Raw genomic sequence first — 12,192 nt, 5'->3', positions numbered from 1 at the left:
ATATCTTTGCATTTTCAGAAGGCATCTGATAAGGTACCACACATTAGTTTACTTAATAAGATAAGGGCCCAGGCTGTTGGTGTAATGTATTAACATGCATTAGAGCACTGGCTAACTAATATAAAATAAAGGGTTGTGATAAGAGGTGCATTATCAGGTAACCTGTAACTAATAGAGTGCCAAGGAGACCAGTGAAGGGGACCATTACATTCATGACTTGGGTGAAGAAAGTGAATGTACGAGAGCCATGTTTGCAAATAGATGGGAAGGTGAGTGGCGAGAACGACACAAAGAATCTGCAGAGTGTTATAGACAGGTTACGTGAGTGAGTAAAAACTTGGCAGATGCAATGTAATGTCGGGAAATGTGAGGTTATGCACTCTGGCAGGAAAATACAGAAGCTGAATATTATTTAAATGTAGAAAAACTTCAAAAAGCCATAGAACAGAGAGATTTGGGAAGCCTCGTCCTTGAATCACAAAAAGCTAATATCCAAGATAAAAAGGTGTAGAGTTGGATGAACACAGCAGGCCAAGCAGCATCAGAGGAGCAGGAAGGCTGACATTTCGGGCCTAGACCCTTAACATCAGCTTTCCTGCTCCTCTGATGCTGCTTGGCCTGTTGTGTTCATCCAGCTCTGCACCTTGTTATCTCAGATTCTCCAGCATCTGCAGTTCCTACAATCTCTAAGCTAATATCCAAGTTCAGCTGATTATAATGAAGGCAAATGGAATGATGGCCTTTATTTCAAAGGGAATGGAGTATAAAAGTAGAGAGGTTTTGCTAAGATTATACAAGTCACTAGTCAGACCACAGCTGGACCACAGTTAAAACCACAATTTTTAATCCAAGGCAAAATATACTGGCATTGGAGGCAATCCAGAAAAGGCTCACCAGGCTGATACCAGTTATGGAGGGACTATCGTATGAGGAGCTGTTGAGTACATTGGGCCTGTACTTGTTGGAATATTGAAGAATAAGAAGTGACGTTATTGAAACATGCAAGGTTCTCAGAGGACATGGCAGAGTAGATGGCAGGCTGCATTTCTTCACAGTGGAAATCCGCAATTCCTTACCCTTGTAAAGGAAACTGGGGGCAATTGAAAATTTCAATTTCAAGGTATCCAGGGTTGTTGAGTGATTGCATTCGCAGGGACAAATCAGCTAATATCTAATTGAAGCTGGCACCAAGAAGTGCACGGCTCCCTCCCATTCCTCTTTGAAAATATTCCTTAGAGCTTCTTTGATTCAAGTCTCCCCGGATGTTTTATGACAACCTCCCCCCCTCCACCCACACACGCACACATACACACACAGAGGTGCACAGAAATGCAAAATTGATGCGAGCTGCTCTCACTGTTTCCCTTTTGTTGTCACAGAATCAGTTTGTGTACCGCGATTGTCTCTTCGGACCAGAGGAAGGGATGTCCCTGCACAGCCGGCCGCCCACCTGTGCCAGCTCTGCCACACTGGAGGACCAGGGTGCTGCCTCATCGCTGGAGGTCTTCGATGACGCCTGTTGCAACGGGACGCTGAGGAAGCAGGTGCCACGCCCGAGGGAGGACAGTGCCACCCAGCGGTACAGCGCAGACCCTACGGTCTTCCTGTCAGAGCACGGGCAGAGGAGTGAGCTGGATGAGGATGGCTACATGACTCCCATTCAGGATAAAAAGGCAAAAGGCAAGTTCAGCAAATAGGGAGGGGAATAGAGGAAGAGATGCCCGTCGGGAGCACTGCGCCAGCCAGCGATATGAAGGCAGCGCTGGATTTGCAGCAGAGTCTGTTTCAACAGAGTTTCTGCTGAGCTCAATGACAGAACACATAGCAAATTCCTGACTGAAGCAAACTTATTAACCCAGAAAAAATGCCTGGAGGATGATTCCATAACATAAATAGGAAGAGTAAGACTTATCTAAGTCAACCACCAATGTAATTGGTAGGAGGGAAACTCTATTGTCTCTCTTGTGATCAGGAATAGCTGCACCATTATAGAGTCATAGAGTAATGCAGCATGGAAACAGGCCCTTCGGCCCAAACTGGTCCATGCTGACCATAGTGCCCACTCAGCTAGTTCCAATTGCCTGCATTTGGTCCATATTCCTCTAAACCCTTCCTATCCATGTACCTATCCAAATGTTTTATAAATATTGCTGTTGTACCTGCCTCAACTACTTTCTGTGGCAGCCTATTCCATATACACACCACTCTCTGTGTGAAGAAGTTGCCCCCTCAGGTCCTTCTTAAATCTTTCCCCTCTCACCTTAAACCTCTGCTCTCTAGTTTTCAATTCCCTGTACCTGGGAAAAAGTCTATATTCATTCATCCTATCTATGCCCCTCATGATTTTATACACCTCAATAAGGTCACCCCTCAATCTCCTATATTCCAAGGAATAAAGTCCTATCCTGGCCAACGTCTCCCTATAACTTAGGCCTACTAATCTTGGCAACATCCTCGTAAATCTTCTTTGCATACTTTCCATTTTAACTATGTCTTTCTTATAACAGGGTGACCAAAACTGTACACAATATTCCAAGTGTGGCCTCACCAATGACTTATACAACTGTAATATAACGTCCCAACTCCTGTACTCAGTGCCTTGACCGATGAAGGCCAGCATGCTAAACGCTTTCCTCGCCACCCTGTCCATCTGTGACATCGTTTTCAGCGAACTATGTACTTGTACCTCTAGGTCCCTTTGTTCCACAACATTCCTCAGGACTTTACCATTTACAGTATAAGTCCTACCTTGGTTTGACTTTCCAAAGTGCAACACCTGACACTTATCTGTATTGAATTGCATTTGCCAATCCTCAGCCCACTTCCCCATCTGATCAAGATCCCTCTGTAATTTTTGATAACCTTCCTCACTATCAACTCCTAATTTTGTATCAGCCGCAAACTTACTAATCATGCCTTGTACTTTCACATTCAGGTCATTCATGTAAATAGCAAACAACATTGAGGGGAAATGTGGGTGGGAAAGCCATTGGAAGAATTTTACAATATAAACTGAAAAAGCTGGAAATATTCAGCAGCTCTGGCAGCATCCGTGAAGGGAGAAATCGTGTTAATGGGAGGAATCCCTCTTTGCACATTTGGTATGAAAGAAGCTTTTGATCAGGCTGAAGGGTGATGGCTTGGGAGCACACAACATTCCCACCTTCACCTTCATTAAGTTCTTGGGGGGTGGGGGTGGGACAGGCAGGAAGAGCCCTGACTAACCTTTCTGTCTCATCAATTAATGTCCACTTAAGGGCCTCATCAACATCTCCAAACCCCAACCAATTCCTGCCCATCAGTAATTGTTCTTGAACTGACTGTGGTGGCCATTTCAATGAGTAATTCAGAGTTCAAAATGCACAGATCACAACCTTTGAAAGGCAGACAGCAATCACAAAGCACCACGGCTGGGAAACATACAGATCAGCTTAAATTAACCACAGAACGTGCATTTGTCACCTTTGTTCTCCTAATCTTCCTTTATAACATGAACATGAACAAAAATATACTGCACTAGTGGAATCATGGTTCTAACCTTTGGAAGTGTGGAGTTTCAGGAACAGTTCTCTTTCTCTCCCTTCACAACCCCCCATCCCCCCTCAACCCCCACCCCCAAATAAATTGCCTTTTCCAATACTTAAACTCCAACCAGCAGGAAAGTGCACATCACATGAACATTTTCACATAACTATTTTATCGGCTTGCTACATGGTAGCACATTTCCTAGACTAACTGCACTTCAGCTGTACTGAAGTGTTTTGGGGTATTTTGGAGGCAGACATCCAAACTGTCTTCCTTCAGACTGCAGTCGTAGAGCAGAAGTTCCAATTTTACAGAGGGAAGCCCAAAACTCAGACAAGGAATACGTTACTGACAAAGAAGGGGCAGATCTAACGAACAGAGTCACTTCTGAATGTAAAATGGAGGTAACCAGATGACCAGCATTTCCCCCCCCAAATCGATCCTGCAAAGAGAGAGACTGAACCTTCACACTGTGTTCACAAACACACACATACATACTGCCTCTCTCTCTCTCTCTCTCACACACACACACACACACACACAAAGTGTGAACATTCATGCTGTGTTCACACTGTCACATACATAGTGAGAGGGTGAACCTACACACTATGTTTGCACTCACACACCGTGAGAGAGCGAGCATTCATGCTGTGTTTACATTGTCACACTCACACCACACAGAGTAAACCTACACAGTGTGTTTCCACTGTCACATACACAAACATAGATTAAACCTTCATGTTGTATTTACAGTGTCACACAGACATACTGGGAGAATGAGCCTTCACACTGTCTTTACATTGTCTTGCACTCATTGGGTCAGATTTTATTGCTACAAATTATTTTGGACATTTTCCCCACCATTTAATGACCCATCTCCAAAATCATGGAGTGGTGAGTGGTTGTAAGGATTGGCATGCTGCCTAGAATTTTGAAGTGAGTAATGAACAAAACATTGAGTTTGTTAACAGCCCACGTTGTCTAGTTTTTGAGGCCTTTTGCGCTTCCGTGCATCTGCTGTTCGACACTCTGGGAGGGGCAGCAGCTATGAAGTGATACACGAGACAAACCAGACCTGCCAACAAGCCCATGGCAGAAAGTTGAAGCAGCTTCTGGGCAAAGTGGCAGCATCTGTATTCTTCTCCAGCTCATTTTTGAAAATTTACAAGTTCTCAATTAGAAAAAATAAAGAGATATCGGAGAGCAGTAGACATTTGATATCGTATCTGAGGCTGATGTTCTGCTTATCGTTGCGCGTTATATTTGGCCCCTACTATGCAAGAGAACACTACCACTGTGTTTACATCACCTGTCTCAGTATGTGTGACAATGCTCCCTCTGTGTTTTACTATATTCAAAGTGCTATACAAATGCATATCTCTGTGGCTCTGTGATTAATTCTGTGCCCAAGGCTTAGTCAGAAATAGATGGGCACCAAGGAAATGAAGCAGGAGCAATACGTTTACAAGTATGGTGCACTGACACCACACGGATATATGAATTATAACATTCTGAACTTTTTGCAGGGGTTAGTGAGCGAGTGGGTACCACCCAGGAGGAGCGAACACTTGCAAGACCATCCAAGGCAGATGCCAAGGTCAAACTGTCACGCGCAGGTCAGTAATCTCCTGTGAAAAATGTTCTACTTTGCAATTTGTCATACGTGTTGTCTTTTTTGTTTTACCCTGAAGTTGTGTAGACTCTAGGATTTGTTGTTTAACAATGCAGAGCTTCCAAAAATAATCCTGAAGTGACAATAGCAGCTTGTTTCACACCAGTTGTGTTCATTACTGAGGCAGTAACCTAAAAGGGTTTAAGGCTAGGAATTCACAGATCATTAAAAGTATCCAGAGGTTAACAGAGCCATATAAAATGTAAAGCTCTCGAGTTGATTGCTCGAGAAGTTCTGATAAACTTGTGGGGAAACTGCATTCAGCTAAGGCCTCTATATTAACAAAATGATATAGAGGAACTGTGAAATAAAGGTTTACAAGACCAAGACTGAAAATGAGGGATTATAACAGACAGGCAAGACTGAACAGGCTTTCCAATAGAGAAAGTTGGGAAGTGATCTGTTGAAGGAATAACGATCACGTGGCATGGTAATAAACTAGGAATTTTAGACTCAAGTCACATTTCAGTAAATGGACAAAGATCAAACAAATGTGGTTCAACCGAGGTTGGGGGACATGGTAGAGTGCCAATTCCTTTCTAGCCCCCCTTCTGCACTGATTGCTACAAATGTTCAATTTAACTGGGTTGATGATATGGTCAAATCCAAGGGTCACAGATGATATATCTGGTTTAGTGTTGGACACTATCTGGTCAGGTTTCTCTAGTCAACAAAAAATAATAGATTACGATAAATGAAACTTACTCACTCCAGCCTCTGGAGATTATTGACAGAGAAAGGATTTAAGATTGTGCAAAACGATAAAATGACTTGTAGACGCTCACTGCACATAAGGAGGCCATTTGGCTTATTGTGTCAGTTTGGTCAACAAAGATCTGACTGCACAAATGCTATTTTCCAGCTCCTGGCCATTAATCTTGGGGACTATAGCAAAACAAGTGAAGATCTAAATACTGCTCAAATGTTACACGAGTTTGTGACTCAACTACACTTTCAGGTGGTGAGTTCCAGAATCCCACAGCCCACTGAATAAAAGAAATTCTCTTTAAATCCCTTCTTAGCCTTCTAGCTGTTAGCTTAAATCTACTTCCCTGGTTACTGACCCCTCCACTGATGGAAACAGTGCCTTCCTATTTACCCTAACAATGCTCCTCATTATCTTATACACTTATATCAAGTCCCTGTTGGTCTCCGATGTTCCAAAGAAAACAATCCCAGTCTATCCAATCTTTCCCACAGCTCAATACTCTAGCTCAGGCAGCATCCTGGTAAATCTCATCTGCACCCTCTGTCTACAGTACAGATGTGATTGTAATAGCGCCAAGACCAGAACTGAATGCAGCACTCCAGCTGTGGTCTAGCCAACATTTTATATTGTTCCAACATAACTATCCTTCTCTGGTATTATGTGCCTGAGCTAATAAAGGCAAGTATCCCATAAACCTTCTTAATCACCTTACCTACCTTCCCTATTATCTTCAGTGATCTGTGGATATAGACCCCAAGATTTCTCTAATCTTCAGTACTTTCCTGGGCCCCACCATTCATAATGTCTTGTCTTGTTAGGTCTTCCCTTTGAATTCCCTCACACATTTCTGGTTGATTCCACTTGCTACTGCTCCATTCAGTTGATCAGTCCGTTGATATCCTCCTGCAGTTTGTAACTACCTTTCTCACTATTTACTAACAAATGAATTTTTGTCATCTGCGAATGTCTTGATCACAGCACTTAGTTACATTGGCCAATGTCACCTCTGTACATCTGCTGCTGAGGCCCAATCTATGCCTTAATTTCATTTGGACTGGACTTTCCAACACACTCCTGTATGGTCCATCTTCTGCACAAACACAAGTTCATCAGAAACTATGCTCAGCAGCATAGCCTAACCATTCCTTTCTGCATTGAGCCTGCTCTATCTGTCATCTTCTCCAACTACCTGTGACTTCAGAAATTGCTCCCTAGTGACCCCTGAACTGTTTTTGAATGCCCTACAGAGACTTTGCAACCAGCCCCGCCTTTGTTCCAAGGCAGTACTGAATGTAACTAATATTTTCGAACACTCAAATGTCAAAACCCCTTCCAACTGTCTGTTCCCTGAATGTTATAATGTTCATTGAGCACTAGCTCCTACTGCATAAAACCACATACAAAGACGAGGAATTCATCTCTTTGCTAACAGCGTCAAGACTAGCATGCAAAAATAATGTATATGACATCCTTCACAGCAGTGAAATGCTGACAAAGACGCATGTCTAAAGAACAATTTTCTACAGCTTTTTCTCTTGTACTGCTACATAAACCTACAATTCAACTCTGACAATTAAAACCATGATCAGATAGATGAATATTAGCTCCCAAGTTTTGTTATCTTGCTTGAAGCTGTACTTTGTGAAAAGAAGGTAGACCAACATTATTTTTACCAGTTTTCCAAGAACAGGTCAAATCATTTCAGAGTTCAACAGTGATCTTCGTTATAAAGGTAGTCCTTTCTCCAAATATAGAAAATCAAAGAGGTGTGGTCTATCGTGAATCAAATAAACACTTTCCATATAACAATCAAGAGTTAAACAACCCAAACATTTACTGTATCTGAACATAATTCCTTTTAGAGGTATTCTGAATCTCAAGTCTCATTTGCTTCGGGATCAAGATCACTTTCATATTTTATGGATATTATTTCCTTTTTGAAAATGTTATTTCTGGAACGCATATAATTTAAATCTCCGATTCTGTATTACAAAGAAGTACTACCTTTTTTTTCAGGGTTTATCTAGATTTGCAATTTATTACTGTCATATAAGCATCAAATTGCAGTCTTGTATTTTATAACAAATGTCATTTTAAGATACAATGTGAATTGCCTAACCTAGTCTTCTGTCTCAATAATGTGCCACAATCTGACTTTATGCCAGAGTTCAATAGGATAGACGTGGAGCAAGTGTTTCCACTTGTCCGGAAGACTAGAATGCATTAAAAACAGCATAGTAACAAGTTCAGTGAGGAAATTCAGAAGAAATGTCTTTACTCCCATTACTTTACCATTACAGGTAATGTATTGGCATGGATAGAGGATTGGTTGACCAGTAGAAAGCAAAGAATAGGGGTAAATGGGTGTTTTTCTGATTGGCGGTCAGTGGCTAGTGGTGTGCCTCAGGGATCAGTGTTGGGACCGCAATTGTTTACAATTTACATAGATGATTTGGAGTTGGGGACTAAGTGTGGTGTGTCAAAATTTGCAGATGACACTAAGGTGAGTGGTAGAACAAAGCGTGCAGAAGACACTGAAAGTCTGCAGAGGGATATAGATAGTCTAAGTGAGTGGGCAAAGGTCTGGCAGATGGAGTACAATGTTGATAAGTGTGAGGTCATCCATTTTGGTAGGAATAACAGCAAAATGGACTATGTTTTAAATGGTAAAAAATTGCAGCACGCTGCTGTGCAGAGGGACTTGGATGTCCTTGTGCATGAATCGCTAAAAGTAGGATTGCAGGTGCAGCAGATTAAAAAGGCAAATGGAACTTTGTCTGCCATTGCTAGAGGGATGGAGTTTAAAAACAGGGAGGCTATGCTGCAGCTGTATAGGGTCCTGGTGAGGCCACACCTGGAGTACTGTGTGCAGTTTTGGTCTCCTTACTAGAGAAGAGATATACTAGCACTGGAGGGGGTGCAGAGGAGATTCACTCGGTTAAGAGGGTTGGATTATGAGGAGAGACTGAGTAGACTGGGATTATACTCATTGGAATTCAGAAGAATGAGGGGAGATCTTATAGGAACATATAAGATTATGAAGGGAATAGATAAGATGGAGGCAGGGAGGTTGTTTCCGCTAGCAGGTGAAACTGGGACTAGAGGGCATCGCCTCAAAATAAAGGGAAGCAGATGTAGGACTGAGGTCAGGAGGAACTTCTTCACCCAAAGAGTTGTGAATCTGTGGAATTCCCTGCCCAGTGAAGCAGTTGAAGCTACCTCGCTGAGGTAGTTTTTAAGGCAAGGCTAGATAAATTTTTGAACAGTAAAGGAATTAAGGGTTATGGTGAGTGGGTGGGTAAGTGGAGCTGAGTCTCAAAAAGATCAGTCATGATCTTATTAAATGGCAGGGCAGGCTCGAGGGGCCAGATGGCCTACTCCTGCTCCTAGCTCGTATGTTCTTATGTTCTCCCAGTGGTTAGACTGCGGACCTCACCACCATCTGGAGTAAATGAGACAAAATGCCTTGGATCCTGTATGGTGAAGTTAGATAAACAGATGAATGGGAAAGGAGTAGAAGGATATGATGATAGGGTGAGGTGATGTTAAGTGAAGCAGGCCGCCAGCAGAGACATGTTGGGCTGATTTGCTGAATTGACAGTCAATGCTGGACAAGGAGAAATACCCTCCAACAATATAACTGGAAGTACCAAAGCTAGTCTCTTTGCCTGCGTCATACAACTTGTTCCCTAGCCGTCACTTCCAACCCAGACCCTAAACACTGTCTGAAGTTGAGACAGAATATTTACAGAATATCTATCATTAAGATCGCCCATTTCCATCTTAGTTATATTGCCCAATGTCAACTCTGTTCATCTGCTGCTGAGGCCCAATCTATACCTTAATTTCATTTGGACTGGACTTTTGAACATACTCCTGTATGGTCCCTCTTCTGCATAAACACAAGGTCATCAGAAACTCTGCTGCTATCTCGCTCCAGGTATTGTTTGCCAATCCTGCCTGTGTTTACTGACTTTCAGCATCTCAATTTTAAAACTCTCATCCACGCTTTCAAGTCCCATGGCCTTACCATTCCTTATCTCAGTAACCTTTTCCAGTTGTACAACTCTCTCAAATTACCATGCTTCTGCTATTCTGACCTCTTGTACAACTGTCCCAATATCAATCTCTCCAGCATTATCCACCAGTAATACACATGTGAAGTACTTGGTGAGGTTTTATTCTATTAAAGGTGCTAAGTAAATGCAGGTGGTTGTTGAATGGTTTGTTTCCATGCTGGACGTTGAATGTAAAGTCTCTGAGTTGGATTTTACATTTCATATTATAGTTCTGTCAGAGATTGTGAATAAACCAGTAAGGAATAAAAACAAATCATCTATTTCAAATGGAAACAATGAAGAGGCTAGTGAATGTCTGGAATAAATTCCGACAGTCTGGAGGTGCTGAGCTGGGAACATCACTGTGATTGAGCACCATTAGGCCGATGATCTTCTTTCATCTTTCTCGAACAGAATATGTGTCCCTCAGTCTCAGATTATCTTGAGTCCTACATTATAGGTTCAAATCCCACTCCAGAAACATCACAAAATCTAAACTCTCCAGTGCATTACTAAGGGAAATGCACTTTTGAAGGTGTCATCCCTCAGTTGAGCTGTTAAACAGAGATTTGTCCATCAGACACTAAACCAGAGTATCAGGTCATCACCTCGCGGTTGCTTGTGGAGTTTGCTATGTAAAAGTTGGCTGCTGTGACAATGTTTCAAAGGCTTCATTGTCTGTATAGAACTTTGAGGATGGGAAAGGTGCTATTGAGATTCTTTTCTCTGAGAATATAACTGTGTTGTAACTGTGTCATTGGTTTGTCCACAGAATACCTGAACCCAGTGGAAGAGAACCCATTTGTTACTCTTCGGAAGAATGGTGATGTCCACGCTTTGGACAACCCAGAGTACCACAACGTTCCAGAGGGGCAACAGACCACCGAGGATGAGTATGTGAATGAGCCCCTCTATCTCAACACTTTCGTCAACATGGTCGAGAACCCAGAGTACCTGCAGGATAAGATCGCCATTTCGGAAAATGTTGATAAGGCCTTTGACAATCCTGACTACTGGAACCACAGTTACCCTCCCAAAACCGCCATGCACAACCCTGAGTATCTGCAGGAGTACGGCACCAAGTTTTTTTACAAGCAGAATGGACGCATCAAGCCTATTGTAGCAGAGAACCCAGAGTATCTCTCAGAGTTCTCATTAAAGCCAGGAACTGTACTGCCTTCATACGGACAGCGGAATACAGTGGTGTAACCCTCACAGCACTCAGGAGTCCGGCCCCGCTGGATTTCCTCATCAAACCACAAACTTGTATCCTGAATATTGACTTAGAAGGAGTATGTCTGAGGCAATAGTACTGGTGTCTGAATGGAAGGAAAGTTCTATTTGCTAGAATTGAATCCTGGTCCGTTTGGCCTTTTCCTAAACGGCACCTGTTTTCAAAGCAATATGGTTATAACCAGCAAAATGAAGGATTCCTGTGGAAATGCCAAAAATGTAGCTTTTTGGGATTGACCTTTCATACTGCCCTTCAATAAGATGCCCTGGAAGGTTACATTCATGGATCAAAGTGCAATGACTTCTGAAATTCTCTCGTCACTGGGAGAGGGGAAGTGAGGATCCAAGGGAGCAGGAGTCCGTGACATTGATGCTCCATTAATCCTTGGAGAAGGACGATCTGATATAATGTAACCTGCCAGCCAACACGAGCATCGACTGATCTGGTCAATCCATCTGCACAAATATATACATCTGTTCCTTTGAGGTGCACTGCACTGGTGCACCTTGAATTTTTTGGATTGGTGTCTGGGTATAAAATGCATCGGTGGCTTTAACTGGCAAACCCTGCTGGGAGCTTCTTCAGCAATGGGCCGTAGCGAGGTGGGGAGGTTGGCAGGCGGTGTTAGAGGTTTACATCTTGTGAGTCCAGAACACAACTGGAGGCAGAAGGAGGAATGGAATTGGTCTGGGCTGGGCTGGGCTGGGCTGGGTGGTCTATAACAAGCATGCCGCAATGCTGATTGCCTTTTTTTTTGTCCGATGCAGATGTTACCTGTATAATTAAAAAAGGTGGGGGTGGGGGTGTCTCAGTAAAGTCTTATAACAGGCTTCGTTTTGAAGGTGTAGTCGATATGTAGCAGAGCTCTTAATCCTTTTTTTATACTGGAACACACTTTAGTAACGATAACTTTTGAAATATTGGCAAGCAAACAGAGCCGTTCTTAATTCTAAAGAATAGATTGAGGAAATTGTTTTATAACCAAGAACTTAAT

At 42.6% G+C, this 12,192-nt stretch overlaps 1 protein-coding gene across 1 annotated transcript in view; it reads left to right on the top strand.

The window, feature by feature from the left end:
* LOC109910936 (receptor tyrosine-protein kinase erbB-4-like) overlaps nt 1–12,192 on the top strand; it is a 690,251-nt gene that overhangs the window by 480,812 nt on the left and 197,247 nt on the right. Inside the window, exon 18 of the mRNA XM_048598686.1 lies at nt 917–941. Coding sequence (XP_048454643.1) covers nt 917–941 — 25 coding nt within the window. The remainder of the gene's footprint in view (nt 1–916; nt 942–12,192) is intronic.

The sequence above is a fragment of the Rhincodon typus genome, chromosome 7 (genome assembly GCF_021869965.1).
Source record: "Rhincodon typus isolate 14 chromosome 7, sRhiTyp1.1, whole genome shotgun sequence".
NCBI lineage: Eukaryota > Metazoa > Chordata > Chondrichthyes > Orectolobiformes > Rhincodontidae > Rhincodon > Rhincodon typus.
This window is presented reverse-complemented; position numbering and strand designations above follow the sequence as displayed.